General features: G+C 61.8%; 1 protein-coding gene across 1 annotated transcript in view; it reads left to right on the top strand.

Moving 5' to 3' along the window:
- The first annotated feature begins 24580 nt into the window (after positions 1 to 24580).
- The window catches only part of LOC142484948 (glutamate receptor ionotropic, kainate 5), a 100982-nt gene continuing 100449 nt past the window's right edge, over positions 24581 to 25113 (top strand). The window contains exon 1 of the mRNA XM_075584202.1: positions 24581 to 24696. Coding sequence (XP_075440317.1) covers position 24696 — 1 coding nt within the window. The 5' untranslated portion in view covers positions 24581 to 24695. The remainder of the gene's footprint in view (positions 24697 to 25113) is intronic.

Consider the following 25113-nt stretch of genomic DNA (forward strand, 5'->3'; position numbering starts at 1 on the left):
GCGTTCTGTGTGTGATCCCCCCCTCCCCCCGCGTTCTGTGTGTGAAATCCCCCCTTCCCCCCCGCGTTCTTTCTGTGAGATCCCCCTCCCCCGCGTTCTGTGTGTGAGATCCCCCCTCCCCCCGCGTTCTGTGTGTGAGATCCTCCCCCTCCCCCCACGTTCTGTGTGTGAGATCCCCCCTCCCACCGCGTTCTGTGTGTGAGATCCCCCCTCCCCCCGCGTTCTGTGTGTGAGATCCCCCCCTCCCCCCGCGTTCTGTGTGTGAGATCCCCCTCTCCCCGCGTTCTGTGTGTGAGATCCCCCCCCTCCCCCCGCATTCTGTGTGTGAGATCCCCCCCTCCCCCGCGTTCTGTGTGTGAGATCCCCCCGCGTTCTGTGTGTGATCCCCCCTCCCCCCGTGTTCTGTGTGTGAGATCCCCCCTCCCCCCGCGTTCTGTGTGTGAGATCCCCCCCTCCCCCCGTGTTCTGTGTGTGAGACCCCCCCTCCCCCCGCGTTCTGTGTGTGAGATCCCCCCTCCCCCCCGCGTTGTGTGTGTGAGATCACCCCTCCCCCCGCGTTGTGTGTGTGAGATCCCCCCTCCCCCCGCGTTCTGTGTGTGAGATCCCTCCCTCCCCCCGCGTTCTGTGTGTGAGATCCCCCCCTCCCTCGCGTTCTGTGTGTGAGATCCCCCCCCGCGTTCTGTATGTGAGATCCCCCCCCCGCGTTCTGTGTGTGACATCCCACCCCCTCCCCCCGCGTTCTGTGTGTGAGATCCCCCCCTCCCCCCGCGTTCTGTGTGTGAGATCCCCCCCTCCCCCGGGTTCTGTGTGTGAGATCCCCCTTCCCCCCGCGTTCTGTGTGTGAGATCCCCCCCCTCCCCCGCGTTCTCTGTGAGATCCCCCTCCCCCCGCGTTCTGTGTGTGAGATCCCCCCCCTCCCCCCGTGTTCTGTGTGTGAGATCCCCTCCCTCCCCACCCGTTCTGTGTGTGAGATCACCCCTCCCCCCGCGTTCTGTGTGTGAGATCCCCCTCTCCCCCCGCGTTCTGTGTGTGATCCCCCCCTCACGATGCGTTCTGTTTGTGATCCCCCCTCCCCCCGCATTCTGTGTGTGAGATCCCCCTCCTCCACCCGCGTTCTGTGTGTGAGAGCCCCCCCTCCCCCTGCGTTCTGTGTGTGTGATCCCCCCCTCCCCCGCGTTCTGTGTGAGATCCCCCCCTCTCCCCACGTTCTGTGTGTGAGATCCCCTCCCTCCCCCCGCGTTCTGTGTGTGAGATCCCTCCCTCCCCCCGCGTTCTGTGTGTGAGATCCCCCCTCCCCCGCGTTCTGTGTGTGAGATCCCCTGCCTCCCCCCGCGTTCTGTGTGTGAGATCCTCCCTCCCCCGCGTTCTGTGTGTGAGATCCCCCCTCCCCCGCGTTCTGTGTGTGAGATCCCCCCTCTCCCGCGTTCTGTGTGTGAGATCCCCTGCCTCCCCCCGCGTTCTGTGTGTGAGATCCTCCCTCCCCCGTGTTCTGTGTGTGAGATCCCCCCTCCCCCGCGTTCTGTGTGTGAGATCCCCCCTCTCCCTCGTTCTGTGTGTGAGATCCCCCCCTCCCCCCGCGTTCTGTGTGTAAGATCCCCCCTCCCCCACGTTCTGTGTGTGAGATCCCCCCCTCCCCCGCGTTCTTTGTGTGAGATCCTCCCCCCGCGTTCTGTGTGTGAGATCCCCCCTCCCCCCGCATTCCCCCGCGTTCTGTGTGTGAGATCCCCACTCCCCCCGCGTTCTGTGTGTGAGATCCCCCCTCCCCTCACGTTCTGTGTGTGAGATCCCCACCTCCCTCGCGTCCTGTATGTGAGGTCCCCCCCTCCCCCCGCATTCTGTGTGTGAGATCCCCCGCTCCCCCCGCGTTCTGTGTGTGAGATCCCCCCTCCCCCCGCGTTCTGTGTGTGAGATCCCCCCCCTCCCCCCGCGTTCTGTGTGTGAGATCCCCCCCTCCCCCCGCGTTCTGTGTGTGAGATCCTCCCCCTCCCCCCACTTTCTGTGTGTGAGATCCCCCCTACCCTCGCGTTCTGTGTGAGATCCCCCCTCCCCCCGCGTTCTGTGTATGAGATCCCCCCCACCCCCCGCGTTCTGTGTGTGAGATCCCCCCCTCCCCCCACATTCTGTGTGTGAGATCCCCCCTAACCCGCGTTCTGTGTGTGAGATTCTCCCCTCCCCCTCGTTCTGTGTGTGAGATCCCCCCCCTCCCCCCGCGTTCTGTGTGTGAGATCCCCCCTCCCCCATGTTCTGTGTGTGAGATCCCCCCCTCCCCCCGTGTTCTGTGTGTGATATCCCCCCTCCCCCTGCGTTCTGTGTGTGAGATCCCCCCTCCCCCCACGTTCTGTGTGTGAGATCACCCCTCCCCCCGCGTTCTGTGTGTGAGATCCCCCCTCCCCCCGCGTTCTGTGTGAGAGATCCCCACCCCCTCCCCCCGCGTTTTCTGTGTGAGATCCCCCCCATGTTCTGTGTGTGAGATCCCCCCCTCCCCCCGCGTTCTGTGTGTGAGATCCCCCCCTCCCCCCGCGTTCTGTGTGTGAGATCCCCCCCTCCCCGAGCGTTCTGTGTGTGAGATCCCCCCACCTCCCCCGCGTTCTGTGTGTGATATCCCCCCCTCCCCCCGCGTTCTGTGTGTGAGATCCCACCTCCCCCCGTGTTCTGTGTGTGAGATCCCCCCCTCCCCCCGCGTTCTGTGTGTGAGATCCCCCCTCCCCCCGCGTTCTGTGTGTGAGATCCTCCCTCCTCCCCCGCGTTCTGTGTGTGAGATCCCCCCTCCCCCGCGTTCTGTGTGTTAGATCCCCCCCTCCCCCGCGCTCTGTGTGTGAGATCCCCCCCTCCCCCCGCAGTCTGTGTGTGAGATCCCCCCTCCCCCCGCGTTCTGTGTGTGAGATCCCCCCCTCCCCCGTGTTCTGTGTGTGAGATCCCCCCTCCCCCCACGTTCTGTGTGTGAGATCCCCCCCTCCCCCCGCGTTGTGTGTGAGATCCCCCCCTCCCCCCCGCGTTCTGTGTGTGATATCCCCCCCCTCCCCCCGCGTTCTGTGTGTGAGATCCCCCCTCCCCCGCGTTCTGTTTGTGAGATCCCCCCTCCCCCCGCGTTCTGTGTGTGAGATCCCCCCTCCACGAGCGTTCTGTGTGTGAGATTCCCCCCTCCCCCCGTGCTCTCTGTGTGAGTTCCCCCCTCCCCCGCGTTCTGTGTGTGAGATCCCCCCTCCCCCCGCTGATCCCCCCCTCCTCCCCCGCGTTCTGTGTGTGAGATCCCCCCTCGCCCCGCGTTCTGTGTGTGAGATCCCCCCCCTCCCCCGCGCTCTGTGTGTGAGATCCCCCCCTCCCCCCGCGTTCTGTGTGTGAGATCCCCCCCTCCCCCGCGTTCTGTGTGTGAGATCCCCCCTCCCCCCGCGTTCTGTGTGTGAGATCCCCCCCTCCCCCGCGTTCTGTGTGTGAGATCGCCCCCTCCCCCCGCGTTCTGTGTGTGAGATCCCCCCTCCCCCCGCGTTCTGTGTGGGAGATCCCCCCTCCACCCGCGTTCTGTGTGTGAGATCCCCCCTCCCCCCGTGTTCTGTGTGTGAGATCCCCCCTCCCCGCGTTCTGTGGGTGAGATCCCCCCCCTCCCCCCGCGTTCTGTGTGTGATCCCCCCCCTCCCCCCGCGTTCTGTGTGTGATCCCCCCCTCTCCCCCCGCGTTCTGTGTGTGAGATCCCCCCTTCCCCCCCGCGTTCTTTCTGTGAGATCCCCCCTCCCCCGCGTTCTGTGTGTGAGATACCCCCTCCCCCCCGCGTTCTGTGTGTGAGATCCTCCCCCTCCCCCCCACGTTCTGTGTGTGAGATCCCCCCTCCCACCGCGTTCTGTGTGTGAGATCCCCCCTCCCCCCGCGTTCTGTGTGTGAGATCCCCCCCTCCCCCCGCGTTCTGTGTGTGAGATCCCCCTCTCCCCGCGTTCTGTGTGTGAGATCCCCCCCTCCCCCCGCATTCTGTGTGTGAGATCCCCCCCTCCCCCCGCGTTCTGTGTGTGAGATCCCCCCGCGTTCTGTGTGTGATCCCCCCTCCCCCCGTGTTCTGTGTGTGAGATCCCCCCTCCCCCCGCGTTCTGTGTGTGAGATCCCCCCCTCCCCCCGCGTTCTGTGTGTGAGATCCCCCCCTCCCCCCACGTTCTGTGTGTGAGATCCCCCCCTCCCCCCGAGTTCTGTGTGTGAGATCCCCCCTCCCCCCGCGTTCTGTGTGTGAGATTCCCCCCTCCCCCCGTGTTCTGTGTGTGAGACCCCCCCTCCCCCCGCGTTCTGTGTGTGAGATCCCCCCCTCCCCCCGCGTTGTGTGTGTGAGATCACCCCTCCCCCCGCGTTGTGTGTGTGAGATCCCCCCTCCCCCCGCGTTCTGTGTGTGAGATCCCTCCCCCCGCGTTCTGTGTGTGAGATCCCCCCCTCCCTCGCGTTCTGTGTGTGAGATCCCCCCCGCGTTCTGTATGTGAGATCCCCCCCCGCGTTCTGTGTGTGACATCCCACCCCCTCCCCCCGCGTTCTGTGTGTGAGATCCCCCCCTCCCCCCGCGTTCTGTGTGTGAGATCCCCCCCTCCCCCGGGTTCTGTGTGTGAGATCCCCCTTCCCCCCGCGTTCTGTGTGTGAGATCCCCCCCTCCCCCGCGTTCTCTGTGAGATCCCCCTCCCCCCGCGTTCTGTGTGTGAGATCCCCCCCCTCCCCCCGTGTTCTGTGTGTGAGATCCCCTCCCTCCCCACCCGTTCTGTGTGTGAGATCCCCCCTCCCCCCGCGTTCTGTGTGTGAGATCCCCCTCTCCCCCCGCGTTCTGTGTGTGATCCCCCCCTCCCGATGCGTTCTGTTTGTGATCCCCCCTCCCCCCGCATTCTGTGTGTGAGATCCCACCCCTCCACCCGCGTTCTGTGTGTGAGAGCCCCCCCTCCCCCTGCGTTCTGTGTGTGTGATCCCCCCCTCCCCCGCGTTCTGTGTGAGATCCCCCCCTCTCCCCACGTTCTGTGTGTGAGATCCCCTCCCTCTCCCCACGTTCTGTGTGTGAGATCCCTCCCTCCCCCCGCGTTCTGTGTGTGAGATCCCCCCTCCCCCGCGTTCTGTGTGTGAGATCCCCTGCCTCCCCCCGCGTTCTGTGTGTGAGATCCTCCCTCCCCCGCGTTCTGTGTGTGAGATCCCCCCTCCCCCGCGTTCTGTGTGTGAGATCCCCCCTCTCCCGCGTTCTGTGTGTGAGATCCCCTGCCTCCCCCCGCGTTCTGTGTGTGAGATCCTCCCTCCCCCGCGTTCTGTGTGTGAGATCCCCCCTCCCCCGCGTTCTGTGTGTGAGATCCCCCCTCTCCCTCGTTCTGTGTGTGAGATCCCCCCCTCCCCCCGCGTTCTGTGTGTAAGATCCCCCCTCCCCCACGTTCTGTGTGTGAGATCCCCCCCTCCCCCGCGTTCTGTGTGTGAGATCCTCCCCCCGCGTTCTGTGTGTGAGATCCCCCCTCCCCCCGCATTCCCCCGCGTTCTGTGTGTGAGATCCCCACTCCCCCCGCGTTCTGTGTGTGAGATCCCCCCTCCCCTCACGTTCTGTGTGTGAGATCCCCCCCTCCCCCCGCGTTCTGTGTGTGAGATCCCCCCCTCCCCCCGCGTTCTGTGTGTGAGATCCCCCCTCCCCTCACGTTCTGTGTGTGAGATCCCCCCCTCCCCCCGCGTTCTGTGTGTGAGATCCCCCCCTCCCCCCGCGTTCTGTGTGTGAGATCCCCCCTCCCCCCGCGTTCTGTGTGTGAGATCCTCCCCCTCCCCCCACTTTCTGTGTGTGAGATCCCCCCTACCCTCGCGTTCTGTGTGAGATCCCCCCTCCCCCCGCGTTCTGTGTATGAGATCCCCCCCACCCCCCGCGTTCTGTGTGTGAGATCCCCCCCTCCCCCCACATTCTGTGTGTGAGATCCCCCCTAAACCGCGTTCTGTGTGTGAGATTCTCCCCTCCCCCTCGTTCTGTGTGTGAGATCCCCCCCCTCCCCCCGCGTTCTGTGTGTGAGATCCCCCCTCCCCCATGTTCTGTGTGTGAGATCCCCCCCTCCCCCCGTGTTCTGTGTGTGATATCCCCCCTCCCCCTGCGTTGTGTGTGTGAGATCCCCCCTCCCCCCGCGTTCTGTGTGTGAGATCACCCCTCCCCCCGCGTTCTGTGTGTGAGATCCCCCCTCCCCCCGCGTTCTGTGTGAGAGATCCCCACCCCCTCCCCCGCGTTTTCTGTGTGAGATCCCCCCCATGTTCTGTGTGTGAGATCCCCCCCTCCCATCGCGTTCTGTGTGTGAGATCCCCCCCTCCCCCCGCGTTCTGTGTGTGAGATCCCCCCCTCCCCGAGCGTTCTGTGTGTGAGATCCCCCCACCTCCCCCGCGTTCTGTGTGTGATATCCCCCCCTCCCCCCGCGTTCTGTGTGTGAGATCCCACCTCCCCCCGTGTTCTGTGTGTGAGATCCCCCCCTCCCCCCGCGGTCTGTGTGTGAGATCCCCCCTCCCCCCGCGTTCTGTGTGTGAGATCCTCCCTCCTCCCCCGCGTTCTGTGTGTGAGATCCCCCCCCCCGCGTTCTGTGTGTTAGATCCCCCCCTCCCCCGCGCTCTGTGTGTGAGATCCCCCCTCCCCCCGCAGTCTGTGTGTGAGATCCCCCCCTCCCCCCGCGTTCTGTGTGTGAGATCCCCCCCTCCCCCGCGTTCTGTGTGTGAGATCCCCCCCTCCCCCCACGTTCTGTGTGTGAGATCCCCCCCTCCCCCCGCGTTGTGTGTGAGATCCCCCCCTCCCCCCGCGTTCTGTGTGTGATATCCCCCCCTCCCCCCGCGTTCTGTGTGTGAGATCCCCCCCTCCCCCGCGTTCTGTGTGTGAGATCCCCCCTCCCCCGCGTTCTGTGTGTGAGATCCCCCCTCCCCGAGCGTTCTGTGTGTGAGATTCCCCCCTCCCCCCGTGCTCTCTGTGTGAGTTCCCCCCTCCCCCGCGTTCTGTGTGTGAGATCCCCCCTCCCCCCGCGTTCTGTGTGGGAGATCCCCCCTCCTCCCCCGCGTTCTGTGTGTGAGATCCCCCCTCGCCCCGCGTTCTGTGTGTGAGATCCCCCCCTCCCCCGCGCTCTGTGTGTGAGATCCCCCCCTCCCCCCGCGTTGTGTGTGTGAGATCCCCCCTCCCCCCGCGTTCTGTGTGTGAGATCCCCCTTCCCCCGCGTTCTGTGTGTGAGATCCCCCCTCCCCCCACGTTCTGTGTGTGAGATCCCCCCCCTCCCCCCGCGTTCTGTGTGTAATATACCCCCCCGCGTTCTGTGTGTGAGATCCCCCCCACCCGCATTCTGTGTGTGAGATCCCCCCCTTCCCCCGCGTTCTGTGTGTGAGATCCCCCCCTCCCCCCGCATTCTGTGTGTGAGATCCCCCGCGTTCTGTGTGTGAGATCCCCCCGCGTTCTGTGTGAGATCCCCCAGCGTTCTGTGTGTGAGATCTCCCAGCGTTCTGTGTGTGAGATCCCCCAGCGTTCTGTGTATGAGATCCCCCATTGTTCTGTGTGTGAGATCCCCCAACGTTCTGTGTGTGAGATCCCCCAGCGTTCTGTGTGTGAGATCCCCCAGCGTTCTGTGTGTGAGATCCCCCAGCGTTCTGTGTGTGAGATCCCCCCGCGTTCTGTGTGTGAGATCCCCCCGCGTTCTGTGTGTGAGATCCCCCAGCGTTCTGTGTGTGAGTTCCCCCCGCGTTCTTTGTGTGAGATCCCCAGCGTTCTGTGTGTGAGCTCCGCCCATGTTCTGTGTGTGAGATCCCCCAGCGTTCTGTGTGTGAGATCTCCCCCTCCCTCCACGTTCTGTGTGTGAGATCCCCCCTCCCCTAACGTTCTGTGTGTGAGATCCCCACCTCCCTCGCGTCCTGTATGTGAGGTCCCCCCCCTCCCCCCGCATTCTGTGTGTGAGATCCCCCACTCCCCCCGCGTTCTGTGTGTGAGATCCCCCCTCCCCCCGCGTTCTGTGTGTGAGATCCCCCCCTCCCCCCGCGTTCTGTGTGTGAGATCCTCCCCCTCCCCCCACGTTCTGTGTGTGAGAACCCCCCCTACCCTCGCGTTCTGTGTGAGATCCCCCCTCCCCCCGCGTTCTGTGTATGAGATCCCCCCACCCCCCGCGTTCTGTGTGTGAGATCCCCCCTCCCCGAGCGTTCTGTGTGTGAGATTCCCCCCTCCCCCCGTGCTCTCTGTGTGAGTTCCCCCCTCCCCCGCGTTCTGTGTGTGAGATCCCCCCTCCCCCCGCGTTCTGTGTGGGAGATCCCCCCTCCTCCCCCGCGTTCTGTGTGTGAGATCCCCCCTCGCCCCGCGTTCTGTGTGTGAGATCCCCCCCTCCCCCGCGCTCTGTGTGTGAGATCCCCCCCTCCCCCCGCGTTGTGTGTGTGAGATCCCCCCTCCCCCCGCGTTCTGTGTGTGAGATCCCCCTTCCCCCGCGTTCTGTGTGTGAGATCCCCCCTCCCCCCACGTTCTGTGTGTGAGATCCCCCCCCTCCCCCCGCGTTCTGTGTGTAATATACCCCCCCGCGTTCTGTGTGTGAGATCCCCCCCTTCCCCCGCGTTCTGTGTGTGAGATCCCCCCCTCCCCCCGCATTCTGTGTGTGAGATCCCCCGCGTTCTGTGTGTGAGATCCCCCCGCGTTCTGTGTGAGATCCCCCAGCGTTCTGTGTGTGAGATCTCCCAGCGTTCTGTGTGTGAGATCCCCCAGCGTTCTGTGTATGAGATCCCCCATTGTTCTGTGTGTGAGATCCCCCAACGTTCTGTGTGTGAGATCCCCCAGCGTTCTGTGTGTGAGATCCCCCAGCGTTCTGTGTGTGAGATCCCCCAGCGTTCTGTGTGTGAGATCCCCCCGCGTTCTGTGTGTGAGATCCCCCCGCGTTCTGTGTGTGAGATCCCCCAGCGTTCTGTGTGTGAGTTCCCCCCGCGTTCTTTGTGTGAGATCCCCAGCGTTCTGTGTGTGAGCTCCGCCCATGTTCTGTGTGTGAGATCCCCCAGCGTTCTGTGTGTGAGATCTCCCCCTCCCTCCACGTTCTGTGTGTGAGATCCCCCCTCCCCTAACGTTCTGTGTGTGAGATCCCCACCTCCCTCGCGTCCTGTATGTGAGGTCCCCCCCCTCCCCCCGCATTCTGTGTGTGAGATCCCCCACTCCCCCCGCGTTCTGTGTGTGAGATCCCCCCTCCCCCCGCGTTCTGTGTGTGAGATCCCCCCCTCCCCCCGCGTTCTGTGTGTGAGATCCTCCCCCTCCCCCCACGTTCTGTGTGTGAGAACCCCCCCTACCCTCGCGTTCTGTGTGAGATCCCCCCTCCCCCCGCGTTCTGTGTATGAGATCCCCCCACCCCCCGCGTTCTGTGTGTGAGATCCCCCCTCCCCCCACATTCTGTGTGTGAGATCCCCTCTAACCCGCGTTCTGTGTGTGAGATTCTCCCCTCCCCCTCGTTCTGTGTGTGAGATCCCCCCTCCCCCCGCGTTCTGTGTGTGAGATCCCCCCTCCCCCGTGTTCTGTGTGTGAGATCCCCCCCCCGCGTTCTGTGTGTGAGATCCCCCCTCCCCCCGCGTTCTGTGTGTGAGATCCCCCCTCCCCCCGCTTTCTGTGTGTGAGATCCCCCCCTCCCCCCACGTTCTGTGTGTGAGATCCCCCCCTCCCCCACGTTCTGTGTGTGAGATCCCCCCCTCCCCCCGCGTTCTGTGTGTGATATCCCCCCTCCCCCTGCGTTCTGTGTGTGAGATCCCCCCTCCCCCCGCGTTCTGTGTGTGAGATCCCCCCTCCCCCGCGTTCTGTGTGTGAGATCCCCCCACCTCCCCCGCGTTCTGTGTGTGATATCCCCCCCTCCCCCCGCGTTCTGTGTGTGAGATCCCACCTCCCCCCGCGTTCTGTGTGTGAGATCCCCCCTCCCCCCGCGTTCTGTGTGTGAGATCCCCCCTCCTCCCCCGCGTTCTGTGTGTGAGATCCCCCCTCCCCCCGCGTTCTGTGTGTTAGATCCCCCCCTCCCCCGCGCTCTGTGTGTGAGATCCCCCCCTCCCCCCGCAGTCTGTGTGTGAGATCCCCCCCTCCCCCCGCGTTCTGTGTGTGAGATCCCCCCCTCCCCTGCGTTCTGTGTGTGAGATCCCCCCTCCCCCCACGTTCTGTGTGTGAGATCCCCCCTCCCCACGCGTTGTGTGTGAGATCCCCCCCTCCCCACGCGTTCTGTGTGTGAGATCCCCCCCTCCCCCCGCGTTCTGTGTGTGAGATCCCCCCCTCCCCCGCGTTCTGTGTGTGAGATCCCCCCTCCCCCCGCGTTCTGTGTGTGAGATCCCCCCTCCCTGAGCATTCTGTGTGTGAGATTCCCCCCTCCCCCCGTGCTCTCTGTGTGAGTTCCCCCCTCCCCCGCGTTCTGTGTGTGAGATCCCCCCCTCCCCCCGCGTTCTGTGTGGGAGATCCCCCCCTCCTCCCCCGCGTTCTGTGTGTGAGATCCCCCCTCGCCCTGCGTTCTGTGTGTGAGATCCCCCCCTCCCCCGCGCTCTGTGTGTGAGATCCCCCCCTCCCCCCGCGTTCTGTGTGTGAGATCCCCCCCTCCCCCCGCGTTCTGTGTGTGAGATCCCCCCTCCCCCCACGTTCTGTGTGTTAGATCCCCCCCTCCCCCCACGTTCTGTGTGTGAGATCCCCCCCCACGTTCTGTGTGTGAGATCCCCCCCCCCGCGTTCTGTGTGTGAGATCCCCCCCTTCCCCCGCGTTCTGTGTGTGAGATCCCCCCCTCCCCCCGCATTCTGTGTGTGAGATCCCCCGCGTTCTGTGTGTGAGATCCCCCAGCGTTCTGTGTGTGAGATCTCCCATTGTTCTGTGTGTGAGATCCGCCCGCGTTCTGTGTGTGAGATCCCCCAGCGTTCTGTGTGTGAGATCCCCCATTGTTCTGTGTGTGAGATCCGCCCGCGTTCTGTGTGTGAGATCCCCCAGCGTTCTGTGTGTGAGATCCACCCGCGTTCTGTGTGTGAGATCCCCCAACGTTCTGTGTGTGAGATCCCCCAGCGTTCTGTGTGTGAGATCCGCCCGCGTTCTGTGTGTGAGATCCCCCAACGTTCTGTGTGTGAGATCCCCCAGCGTTCTGTGTGTGAGATCCGCCCGCGTTGTGTTTGAGATCCCCCAGCGTTCTGTGTGTGAGATCCGCCCGCGTTCTGTGTGTGAGATCCGCCCGCGTTCTGTGTGTGAGATCCGCCCGCGTTCTGTGTGTGAGATCCCCCAGCGTTCTGTGTGTGAGATCCCCCAGCGTTCTGTGTGTGAGATCCCCCAGCGTTCTGTGTGTGAGATCCCCCAGCGTTCTGTGTGTGAGATCCGCCCGCGTTCTGTGTGTGAGATCCCCCAGCGTTCTGTGTGTGAGATCCCCCAGCGTTCTGTGTGTGAGATCCCCCAGCGTTCTGTGTGTGAGATCCACCCGCGTTCTGTGTGTGAGATCCCCCAGCGTTCTGTGTGTGAGATCCCCCAGCGTTCTGTGTGTGAGATCCGCCCGCGTTCTGTGTGTGAGATCCGCCCGCGTTCTGTGTGTGAGATCCGCCCGCGTTCTGTGTGTGAGATCCCCCAGCGTTCTGTGTGTGAGATCCCCCCGCGTTCTGTGTGTGAGATCCGCCCGCGTTCTGTGTGTGAGATCCCCCAGCGTTCTGTGTGTGAGATCCACCCGCGTTCTGTGTGTGAGATCCCCCAGCGTTCTGTGTGTGAGATCCGCCCGCGTTCTGTGTGTGAGATCCCCCAGCGTTCTGTGTGTGAGATCCGCCCGCGTTCTGTGTGTGAGATCCCCCAGCGTTCTGTGTGTGAGATCCCCCAGCGTTCTGTGTGTGAGATCCCCCCTCCCCCCACGTTCTGTGTGTGAGATCCCCCCTCCCCACGCGTTGTGTGTGAGATCCCCCCCTCCCCCGCGTTCTGTGTGTGAGATCCCCCCTCCCCCCGCGTTCTGTGTGTGAGATCCCCCCTCCCTGAGCATTCTGTGTGTGAGATTCCCCCCTCCCCCCGTGCTCTCTGTGTGAGTTCCCCCCTCCCCCGCGTTCTGTGTGTGAGATCCCCCCCTCCCCCCGCGTTCTGTGTGGGAGATCCCCCCTCCTCCCCCGCGTTCTGTGTGTGAGATCCCCCCTCGCCCTGCGTTCTGTGTGTGAGATCCCCCCCTCCCCCGTGCTCTGTGTGTGAGATCCCCCCCTCCCCCCGCGTTCTGTGTGTGAGATCCCCCCTCCCCCCGCGTTCTGTGTGTGAGATCCCCCTTCCCCCGAGTTCTGTGTGTGAGATCCCCCCTCCCCCCACGTTCTGTGTGTTAGATCCCCCCCTCCCCCCACGTTCTGTGTGTGAGATCCCCCCCACGTTCTGTGTGTGAGATCCCCCCCCCGCGTTCTGTGTGTGAGATCCCCCCCTTCCCCCGCGTTCTGTGTGTGAGATCCCCCCCTCCTCCGCATTCTGTGTGTGAGATCCCCCGCGTTCTGTGTGTGAGATCCCCCAGCGTTCTGTGTGTGAGATCTCCCAGCGTTCTGTGTGTGAGATCCCCCAGCGTTCTGTGTGTGAGATCCCCCATTGTTCTGTGTGTGAGATCCGCCCGCGTTCTGTGTGTGAGATCCCCCAGCGTTCTGTGTGTGAGATCCCCCAACGTTCTGTGTGTGAGATCCGCCCGCGTTCTGTGTGTGAGATCCACCCACGTTCTGTGTGTGAGATCCCCCCGCGTTCTGTGTGTGAGATCCGCCCGCGTTCTGTGTGAGATCCCCCAGCGTTCTGTGTGTGAGATCCCCCAGCGTTCTGTGTGTGAGATCCCCCAGCGTTCTGTGTGTGAGATCCCCCAGCGTTCTGTGTGTGAGATCCCCCAGCGTTCTGTGTGTGAGATCCGCCCGCGTTCTGTGTGTGAGATCCGCCCGCGTTGTGTTTGAGATCCCCCAGCGTTCTGTGTGTGAGATCTCCCAGCGTTCTGTGTGAGATCCCCCAGCGTTCTGTGTGTGAGATCCGCCCACGTTCTGTGTGTGAGATCCGCCCGCGTTCTGTGTGTGAGATCCGCCCGCGTTCTGTGTGTGAGATCCCCCAGCGTTCTGTGTGTGAGATCCCCCAGCGTTCTGTGTGTGAGATCCCCCGCGTTCTGTGTGAGATCCCCCAGCGTTCTGTGTGTGAGATCCCCCAGCGTTCTGTGTGTGAGATCCCCCCGCGTTCTGTGTGTGAGATCCCCCAGCGTTCTGTGTGTGAGATCCGCCCGCGTTCTGTGTGTGAGATCCCCCAGCGTTCTGTGTGTGAGATCCCCCAGCGTTCTGTGTGTGAGATCCCCAGCGTTCTGTGTGTGAGATCCCCCAGCGTTCTGTGTGTGAGATCCGCCCGCGTTCTGTGTGTGAGATCCCCCAGCGTTCTGTGTGTGAGATCCCCCAGCGTTCTGTGTGTGAGATCCCCCAGCGTTCTGTGTGTGAGATCCCCCAGCGTTCTGTGTGTGAGATCCCCCAGCGTTCTGTGTGTGAGATCCGCCCGCGTTCTGTGTGTGAGATCCGCCCGCGTTCTGTGTGTGAGATCCGCCCGCGTTCTGTGTGTGAGATCCGCCCGCGTTCTGTGTGTGAGATCCCCCAGCGTTCTGTGTGTGAGATCCACCCGCGTTCTGTGTGTGAGATCCCCCAGCGTTCTGTGTGTGAGATCCCCCAGCGTTCTGTGTGTGAGATCCACCCGCGTTCTGTGTGTGAGATCCCCCAGCGTTCTGTGTGTGAGATCCCCCAGCGTTCTGTGTGTGAGATCCGCCCGCGTTCTGTGTGTGAGATCCCCCCGCGTTCTGTGTGTGAGATCCCCCAGCGTTCTGTGTGTGAGATCCGCCCGCGTTCTGTGTGTGAGATCCCCCCCTCCCCACGCGTTCTGTGTGTGAGATCCCCCCCTCCCCCCGCGTTCTGTGTGTGAGATCCCCCCCTCCCCCGCGTTCTGTGTGTGAGATCCCCCCTCCCCCCGCGTTCTGTGTGTGAGATCCCCCCTCCCTGAGCATTCTGTGTGTGAGATTCCCCCCTCCCCCCGTGCTCTCTGTGTGAGTTCCCCCCTCCCCCGCGTTCTGTGTGTGAGATCCCCCCCTCCCCCCGCGTTCTGTGTGGGAGATCCCCCCCTCCTCCCCCGCGTTCTGTGTGTGAGATCCCCCCTCGCCCTGCGTTCTGTGTGTGAGATCCCCCCCTCCCCCGCGCTCTGTGTGTGAGATCCCCCCCTCCCCCCGCGTTCTGTGTGTGAGATCCCCCCCTCCCCCCGCGTTCTGTGTGTGAGATCCCCCTTCCCCCGAGTTCTGTGTGTGAGATCCCCCCTCCCCCCACGTTCTGTGTGTTAGATCCCCCCCTCCCCCCACGTTCTGTGTGTGAGATCCCCCCCCACGTTCTGTGTGTGAGATCCCCCCCCCCGCGTTCTGTGTGTGAGATCCCCCCCTTCCCCCGCGTTCTGTGTGTGAGATCCCCCCTCCCCCCGCATTCTGTGTGTGAGATCCCCCGCGTTCTGTGTGTGAGATCCCCCAGCGTTCTGTGTGTGAGATCTCCCAGCGTTCTGTGTGTGAGATCCCCCAGCGTTCTGTGTGTGAGATCCCCCATTGTTCTGTGTGTGAGATCCGCCCGCGTTCTGTGTGTGAGATCCCCCAGCGTTCTGTGTGTGAGATCCACCCGCGTTCTGTGTGTGAGATCCCCCAACGTTCTGTGTGTGAGATCCCCCAGCGTTCTGTGTGTGAGATCCGCCCGCGTTCTGTGTGTGAGATCCCCCAACGTTCTGTGTGTGAGATCCCCCAGCGTTCTGTGTGTGAGATCCGCCCGCGTTGTGTTTGAGATCCGCCCACGTTCTGTGTGTGAGATCCCCCAGCGTTCTGTGTGTGAGATCCGCCCGCGTTCTGTGTGTGAGATCCCCCCTCCCCCCACGTTCTGTGTGTGAGATCCCCCAGCGTTCTGTGTGTGAGATCCGCCCGCGTTCTGTGTGTGAGATCCGCCCGCGTTCTGTGTGTGAGATCCCCCAGCGTTCTGTGTGTGAGATCCCCCAGCGTTCTGTGTGTGAGATCCGCCCGCGTTCTGTGTGTGAGATCCCCCAGCGTTCTGTGTGTGAGATCCCCCAGCGTTCTGTGTGTGAGATCCGCCCGCGTTCTGTGTGTGAGATCCCCCAGCGTTCTGTGTGTGAGATCCCCCAGCGTTCTGTGTGTGAGATCCGCCCGCGTTCTGTGTGTGAGATCCGCCCGCGTTCTGTGTGTGAGATCCCCCAGCGTTCTGTGTGTGAGATCCCCCAGCATTCTGTGTGTGAGATCCGCCCGCGTTCTGTGTGTGAGATCCCCCAGCGTTCTGTGTGTGAGATCCCCCAGCATTCTGTGTGTGAGATCCCCCAGCGTTCTGTGTGTGAGATCCGCCCGCGTTCTGTGTGTGAGATCCCCCAGCGTTCTGTGTGTGAGATCCACCCGCGTTCTGTGTGTGAGATCCCCCAGCGTTCTGTGTGTGAGATCCGCCCGCGTTCTGTGTGTGAGATCCCCCAGCGTTCTGTGTGTGAGATCCGCCCGCGTTCTGTGTGTGAGATCCCCCAGCGTTCTGTGTGTGAGATCCCCCAGCGTTCTGTGTGTGAGATCCCCCCTCCCCCCACGTTCTGTGTGTGAGATCCCCCCTCCCCACGCGTTGTGTGTGAGATCCCCCCCTCCCCACGCGTTCTGTGTGTGAGATCCCCCCCTCCCCCCGCGTTCTGTGTGTGAGATCCCCCCCTCCCCCGCGTTCTGTGTGTGAGATCCCCCCTCCCCCCGCGTTCTGTGTGTGAGATCCCCCCTCCCTGAGCATTCTGTGTGTGAGATTCCCCCCTCCCCCCGTGCTCTCTGTGTGAGTTCCCCCCTCCCCCGCGTTCTGTGTGTGAGATCCCCCCCTCCCCCCGCGTTCTGTGTGGGAGATCCCCCCTCCTCCCCCGCGTTCTGTGTGTGAGATCCCCCCTCGCCCTGCGTTCTGTGTGTGAGATCCCCCCCTCCCCCGTGCTCTGTGTGTGAGATCCCCCCCTCCCCCCGCGTTCTGTGTGTGAGATCCCCCCTCCCCCCGCGTTCTGTGTGTGAGATCCCCCTTCCCCCGAGTTCTGTGTGTGAGATCCCCCCTCCCCCCACGTTCTGTGTGTTAGATCCCCCCCTCCCCCCACGTTCTGTGTGTGAGATCCCCCCCCACGTTCTGTGTGTGAGATCCCCCCCCCGCGTTCTGTGTGTGAGATCCCCCCCTTCCCCCGCGTTCTGTGTGTGAGATCCCCCCCTCCCCCCGCATTCTGTGTGTGAGATCCCCCGCGTTCTGTGTGTGAGATCCCCCAGCGTTCTGTGTGTGAGATCTCCCAGCGTTCTGTGTGTGAGATCCCCCAGCGTTCTGTGTGTGAGATCCCCCATTGTTCTGTGTGTGAGATCCGCCCGCGTTCTGTGTGTGAGATCCCCCAGCGTTCTGTGTGTGAGATCCCCCAACGTTCTGTGTGTGAGATCCGCCCGCGTTCTGTGTGTGAGATCCACCCACGTTCTGTGTGTGAGATCCCCCCGCGTTCTGTGTGTGAGATCCGCCCGCGTTCTGTGTGAGATCCCCCAGCGTTCTGTGTGTGAGATCCCCCAGCGTTCTGTGTGTGAGATCCCCCAGCGTTCTGTGTGTGAGATCCCCCAGCGTTCTGTGTGTGAGATCCCCCAGCGTTCTGTGTGTGAGATCCCCCAGCGTTCTGTGTGTGAGATCCGCCCGCGTTCTGTGTGTGAGATCCGCCCGCGTTGTGTTTGAGATCCCCCAGCGTTCTGTGTGTGAGATCCCCCAGCGTTCTGTGTGAGATCCCCCAGCGTTCTGTGTGTGAGATCCGCCCACGTTCTGTGTGTGAGATCCGCCCGCGTTCTGTGTGTGAGATCCGCCCGCGTTCTGTGTGTGAGATCCCCCAGCGTTCTGTGTGTGAGATCCCCCAGCGTTCTGTGTGTGAGATCCCCCGCGTTCTGTGTGAGATCCCCCAGCGTTCTGTGTGTGAGATCCCCCAGCGTTCTGTGTGTGAGATCCCCCCGCGTTCTGTGTGTGAGATCCCCCAGCGTTCTGTGTGTGAGATCCGCCCGCGTTCTGTGTGTGAGATCCCCCAGCGTTCTGTGTGTGAGATCCCCCAGCGTTCTGTGTGTGAGATCCCCCCGCGTTCTGTGTGTGAGATCCCCCAGCGTTCTGTGTGTGAGATCCGCCCGCGTTCTGTGTGTGAGATCCCCCAGCGTTCTGTGTGTGAGATCCCCCAGCGTTCTGTGTGTGAGATCCCCCAGCGTTCTGTGTGTGAGATCCCCCAGCGTTCTGTGTGTGAGATCCCCCAGCGTTCTGTGTGTGAGATCCCCCAGCGTTCTGTGTGTGAGATCCGCCCGCGTTCTGTGTGTGAGATCCCCCAGCATTCTGTGTGTGAGATCCCCCCGCGTTCTGTGTGTGAGATCCCCCAGCGTTCTGTGTGTGAGATCCGCCCGCGTTCTGTGTGTGAGATCCGCCCGCGTTCTGTGTGTGAGATCCGCCCGCGTTCTGTGTGTGAGATCCCCCAGCGTTCTGTGTGTGAGATCCACCCGCGTTCTGTGTGTGAGATCCCCCAGCGTTCTGTGTGTGAGATCCCCCAGCGTTCTGTGTGTGAGATCCACCCGCGTTCTGTGTGTGAGATCCCCCAGCGTTCTGTGTGTGAGATCCCCCAGCGTTCTGTGTGTGAGATCCCCCAGCGTTCTGTGTGTGAGATCCCCCAGCGTTCTGTGTGTGAGATCCCCCAGCGTTCTGTGTGTGAGATCCACCCGCGTTCTGTGTGTGAGATCCCCCAGCGTTCTGTGTGTGAGATCCGCCCGCGTTCTGTGTGTGAGATCCCCCAGCGTTCTGTGTGTGAGATCCCCCAGCGTTCTGTGTGTGAGATCCGCCCGCGTTCTGTGTGTGAGATCCCCCCGCGTTCTGTGTGTGAGATCCCCCATTGTTCTGTGTGTGAGATCCCCCAGCGTTCTGTGTGTGAGATCCCCCAGCGTTCTGTGTGTGAGATCCGCCCGCGTTCTGTGTGTGAGATCCCCCAGCGTTCTGTGTGTGAGATCCCCCAGCGTTCTGTGTGTGAGATCCCCCAGCGTTCTGTGTGTGAGATCCCCCAGCGTTCTGTGTGTGAGATCCCCCAGCGTTCTGTGTGTGAGATCCCCCAGCGTTCTGTGTGTGAGATCCCCCAGCGTTCTGTGTGTGAGATCCCCCAGCGTTCTGTGTGTGAGATCCCCCAGCGTTCTGTGTGTGAGATCCCCCAGCGTTCTGTGTGTGAGATCCGCCCGCGTTCTGTGTGTGAGATCCCCCAGCGTTCTGTGTGTGAGATCCCCCAGCGTTCTGTGTGTGAGATCCGCCCGCGTTGTGTTTGAGATCCCCCAGCGTTCTGTGTGTGAGATCCGCCCGCGTTCTGTGTGTGAGATCCGCCCGCGTTCTGTGTGTGAGATCCCCCAGCGTTCTGTGTGTGAGATCCACCCGCGTTCTGTGTGTGAGATCCCCCAGCGTTCTGTGTGTGAGATCTCCCAGCGTTCTGTGTGTGAGATCCCCCGCGTTCTGTGTGTGAGATCTCCCAGCGTTCTGTGTGTGAGATCCCCAGCGTTCTGTGTGTGAGATCCCCCAGCGTTCTGTGTGTGAGATCCCCCAGCGTTCTGTGTGTGAGATCCCCCATTGTTCTGTGTGTGAGATCCCCCAACGTTCTGTGTGTGAGATCCGCCCGCGTTCTGTGTGTGAGATCCCCCAGCGTTCTGTGTGTGAGATCCCCCCGCGTTCTGTGTGTGAGATCCCCCAGCGTTCTGTGTGTGAGATCCGCCCGCGTTCTGTGTGTGAGATCCGCCCGCGTTCTGTGTGTGAGATCCCCCCGCGTTCTGTGTGTGAGATCCGCCCGCGTTCTGTGTGTGAGATCCGCCCGCGTTCTGTGTGTGAGATCCACCCGCGTTCTGTGTGTGAGATCCACCCGCGTTCTGTGTGTGAGATCCGCCCGCGTTCTGTGTGTGAGATCCGCCTCTCCTCCCGCGCTGATGCACAGACAGACACAGCCACTGACCTGCACAGACACACACAGACAGACCAGCACTGACACAGCCACTGACCTGCACAGACACACACTCACACAGGCAGACCAGCACTGACACAGCCACTGACCTGCACAGACACACACAGACAGACCAGCACAGACACAGCCACTGACCTGCACAGACACACACTCACACAGGCAGACCAGCACAGACACAGCCACTGACCTGCACAGACACACACTCACACAGGCAGACCAGCACAGACACAGACACTGACCTGCACAGACACACACTCACACAGGCAGACCAGCACAGACACAGACACTGACCTGCACAGACACACCCTCACACAGACAGACCAGCACAGACACAGCCACTGACCTGCACAGACACACACTCACACAGGCAGACCAGCACAGACACAGACACTGACCTGCACAGACACACACTCACACAGACAGACCAGCACAGACACAGCCACTGACCTGCACAGACACACACTCACACAGACAGACCAGCACAGACACAGCCACTGACCTGCACAGACACACACTCACACAGACAGACCAGCACAGACACAGACACTGACCTGCACAGACACACACTCACACAGACAGACCAGCACAGACACAGCCACTGACCTGCACAGACACACACTCACACAGACAGACCAGCACTGACACAGCCACTGACCTGCACAGACACACACTCACACAGACAGACCAGCACAGACACAGCCACTGACCTGCACAGACACACACTCACACAGACAGACCAGCACTGACACAGCCACTGACCTGCACAGACACACACAGACAGACCAGCACAGACACAGCCACTGACCTGCACAGACACACACTCACACAGACAGACCAGCACAGACACAGACACTGACCTGCACAGACACACACTCACACAGACAGACCAGCACAGACACAGCCACTGACCTGCACAGACACACACTCACACAGACAGACCAGCACTGACACAGCCACTGACCTGCACAGACACACACTCACACAGACAGACCAGCACAGACACAGCCACTGACCTGCACAGACACACACTCACACAGACAGACCAGCACTGACACAGCCACTGACCTGCACAGACACACACAGACAGACCAGCACAGACACAGCCACTGACCTGCACAGACACACACTCACACAGACAGACCAGCACAGACACAGACACTGACCTGCACAGACACACAGGCAGACCAGCACAGCCACAGCCACTGACCTGCACAGACACACACTCACACAGACAGACCAGCACTGACACAGCCACTGACCTGCACAGACACACAGGCAGACCAGCACAGCCACAGCCACTGACCTGCACAGACACACACTCACACAGGCACTGACCTGCACAGACACAGCCACTGACCAGCACAGACACAGACACTGACCTGCACAGACACACACTCACACAGGCAGACCAGCACAGACACAGCCACTGACCTGCACAGACACACAGGCAGACCAGCACAGCCACAGCCACTGACCTGCACAGACACACACTCACACAGACAGACCAGCACAGACACAGCCACTGACCTGCACAGACACACACTCACACAAGCAGACCAGCACAGACACAGCCACTGACCTGCACAGACACACACAGGCAGACCAGCACAGCCACAGCCACTGACCTGCACAGACACACAGACAGACCAGCACAGACACAGCCACTGACCTGCACAGACACACACTCACACAGGCAGACCAGCACAGACACAGCCACTGACCTGCACAGACACACAGGCAGACCAGCACAGCCACAGCCACTGACCTGCACAGACACACACTCACACAGGCACTGACCTGCACAGACACAGCCACTGACCAGCACAGACACAGCCACTGACCTGCACAGACACACACTCACACAGGCAGACCAGCACAGACACAGCCACTGACCTGCACAGACACACAGGCAGACCAGCACAGCCACAGCCACTGACCTGCACAGACACACACTCACACAGACAGACCAGCACAGACACAGACACTGACCTGCACAGACACACAGACAGACCAGCACAGACACAGCCACTGACCTGCACAGACACACACTCACACAGGCAGACCAGCACAGACACAGCCACTGACCTGCACAGACACACAGGCAGACCAGCACAGCCACAGCCACTGACCTGCACAGACACACACTCACACAGACAGACCAGCACAGACACAGCCACTGACCTGCACAGACACACAGACAGACCAGCACAGACACAGCCACTGACCTGCCCAGACACACACTCACACAGACAGACCAGCACAGACACAGCCACTGACCTGCACAGACACACACTCACACAAGCAGACCAGCACAGACACAGCCACTGACCTGCACAGACACACACAGGCAGACCAGCACAGCCACAGCCACTGACATACTGACCTGCACAGACACACACTCACACAGGCAGACCAGCACAGACACAGACACTGACCTGCACAGACACACACTCACACAGGCAGACCAGCACAGACACAGCCACTGACCTGCACAGACACACACTCACACAGGCAGACCAGCACAGACACAGACACTGACCTGCACAGACACACACTCACACAGGCAGACCAGCACAGACACAGACACTGACCTGAACAGACACACACTCACACAGACAGACCAGCACAGACACAGCCACTGACCTGCACAGACACACACTCACACAGGCAGACCAGCACAGACACAGACACTGACCTGCACAGACACACACTCACACAGGCAGACCAGCACAGACACAGACACTGACCTGCACAGACACACACTCACACAGGCAGACCAGCACAGACACAGCCACTGACCTGCACAGACACACACTCACACAGGCAGACCAGCACAGACACAGACACTGACCTGCACAGACACACACAGACAGACCAGCACAGACACAGCCACTGACCTGCACAGACACACACTCACACAGACAGACCAGCACAGACACAGACACTGACCTGCACAGACACACAGGCAGACCAGCACTGACACAGCCACTGACCTGCACAGACACACACTCACACAGACAGACCAGCACAGACACAGCCACTGACCTGCACAGACACACAGACAGACCAGCACAGACACAGCCACTGACCTGCACAGACACACACTCACACAGACAGACCAGCACAGACACAGCCACTGACCTGCACAGACACACACTCACAGAGACAGACCAGCACAGACACAGACACTGACCTGCACAGACACACACGCACACAGGCAGACCAGCACAGACACAGCCACTGACCTGCACAGACACACACTCACACAGACAGACCAGCACAGACACAGACACTGACCTGCACAGACACACACACACACAGACAGACCAGCACAGACACAGCCACTGACCAGCACAGACACACACAGACAGACCAGCACAGACACAGCCACTGACCTGCCCAGACACACACTCACACAAGCAGACCAGCACAGACACAGCCACTGACCTGCACAGACACACACAGACAGACCAGCACAGACACAGACACAGACCTGCCCAGACACACACTCACACAAGCAGACCAGCACAGACACAGACACTGACCTGCACAGACACACACACACAGACAGACCAGCACAGACACAGCCACTGACCTGCACAGACACACAGACAGACCAGCACAGACACAGCCACTGACCTGCCCAGACACACACTCACACAAGCAGACCAGCACAGACACAGACACTGACCTGCACAGACACACACTCACACAGACAGACCAGCACAGCCACAGCCACTGACCTGCACAGACACACACTCACACAGGCAGACCAGCACAGACACAGACACTGACCTGCACAGACACACACTCACACAGACAGACCAGCACAGACACAGACACTGACCTGCAGAGACACACACAGACAGACAGACCAGCACAGACACAGCCACTGACCTGCACAGACACACACAGACAGACACAGCCACTGACCTGCACAGACACACACTCACACAGGCAGACCAGCACAGACACAGCCACTGACCTGCACAGACACACACAGACAGACACAGCCACTGATCTGCACAGACACAAAGACTAACCAACACGCACACGCTCTGAGGAGGAGTGGGGGGGGGAGGGGGGTCTGTGTGAGTGCAGGGATTTCTGCACAGGGCCAATAGTCCTGTCTGCAGGGATTTCTTCAACACACACACACACACAGTAACGCTCTCCCTGCCTCCTGCAGTAACGCTCTCCCTGCCTGCCTCCTGCAGTAACCCTCTCCCTGCCTGCCTCCTGCAGTAACGCTCTCTCTGCCTGCCTCCTGCAGTAACGCTCTCCCTGCCTGCCTCCTGCAGTAACCCTCTCCCTGCCTGCCTCCTGCAGTAACGCTCTCCCTGCCTGCCTCCTGCAGTAACGCTCTCCCTGCCTGCCTCCTGCAGTAACCCTCTCCCTGCCTGCCTCCTGCAGTAACGCTCTCCCTGCCTGCCTCCTGCAGTAACGCTCTCCCTGCCTGCCTCCTGCAGTAACGCTCTCCCTGCCTGCCTCCTGCATTAACGCTCTCCCTGCCTGCCTCCTGCAGTAACCCTCTCCCTGCCTGCCTCCTGCAGTAACTCTCTCCCTGTCTGCCTCCTGCAGTAACGCTCTCCCTGCCTGCCTCCTGCAGTAACCCTCTCCCTGCCTGCCTCCTGCAGTAACTCTCTCCCTGCCTGCCTCCTGCAGTAACCCTCTGCCTGCCTGCCTCCTGCAGTAATGCTCTCCCTGCCTGCCTCCTGCAGTAACCCTCTCCCTGCCTGCCTCCTGCAGTAACTCTCTCCCTGCCTGCCTCCTGCAGTAACGCGCTCCCTGCCTGCCTCCTGCAGTAACGCTCTCCCTGCCTGCCTCCTGCAGTAACGCTCTCCCTGCCTGCCTCCTGCAGTAACGCTCTCCCTGCCTGCCTCCTGCAGTAACGCGCTCCCTGCCTGCCTCCTGCAGTAACGCTCTCCCTGCCTCCTGCAGTAACGCTCTCCCTGCCTGTCTCCTGCAGTAACGCTCTCCCTGCCTGTCTCCTGCTGTAACGCTCTCCCTGCCTACCTCCTGCAGTAACGCTCTCCCTGCCTACCTCCTGCAGTAATGCTCTCCCTGCCTGCCTCCTGCAGTAACGCTCTCCCTGCCTGCCTCCTGCAGTAACGCTCTCCCTGCCTGCCTCCTGCAGTAACGCTCTCCCTGCCTGCCTCCTGCAGTAACGCTCTCCCTGCCTGCCTCCTGCAGTAACGCGCTCCCTGCCTGTCTCCTGCAGTAACGCTCTCCCTGCCTGTCTCCTGCAGTAACACTCTCCCTGCCTCCTGCAGTAACACTCTCCCTGTCTGCCTCCTGCAGTAACGCTCTCCCTGCCTGTCTCCTGCAGTAACGCTCTCCCTGCCTGCCTCCTGCAGTAACGCGCTCCCTGCCTGCCTCCTGCAGTAACGCTCTCCCTGCCTGCCTCCTGCAGTAACGCTCTCCCTGCCTCCTGCAGTAACGCGCTCCCTGCCTGCCTCCTGCAGTAACGCTCTCCCTGCCTGCCTCCTGCAGTAACGCTCTCCCTGCCTCCTGCAGTAACGCTCTCCCTGCCTGCCTCCTGCAGTAACGCTCTCCCTGCCTGCCTCCTGCAGTAACGCTCTCCCTGTCTCTCCTCACAGCGGCGATCCTTGACGATCAGACGGTGTGCGGCCGCGGCGAGAGGTTGGCACTTGCGCTCGCTCGTGAACATATCAACAGCCACACGCAAGGTGCAGCGAGCGGGCGCGTGGAGGTGGAGATCTTCGAGCTGCAGAGAGACAGTCAGTACGAGACCACCGATACAAGTGAGTGCTCGAGAGACCCCCTGAGTCCAGACTGGGTCAGGCAGTCCTGGGTTTGTATAGATATACTGCTGCGCGATGCTCTGCGTGTTATAGATATACTGCTGCGCGATGCTCTGCGTGTTATATATATACTGCTGCGCGATGCTCTGCGTGTTATAGGTATACTGCTGCGCGATGCTCTGCGTGTTATAGATATACTGCTGCGCGATGCTCTGCGTGTTATAGATATACTGCTGTGCGATGCTCTGCGTGTTATAGATATACTGCTGTGCGATGCTCTGCGTGTTATAGATATACTGCTGCGCGATGCTCTGCGTGTTATAGATATACTGCTGTGTGATGCTCTGCGTGTTATAGATATACTGCTGTGCGATGCTCTGCGTGTTATAGATATACTGCTGTGCGATGCTCTGCGTG

This window comes from Ascaphus truei, unplaced genomic scaffold, assembly GCF_040206685.1.
Source record: "Ascaphus truei isolate aAscTru1 unplaced genomic scaffold, aAscTru1.hap1 HAP1_SCAFFOLD_477, whole genome shotgun sequence".
In the NCBI taxonomy this organism is placed as follows: domain Eukaryota; kingdom Metazoa; phylum Chordata; class Amphibia; order Anura; family Ascaphidae; genus Ascaphus; species Ascaphus truei.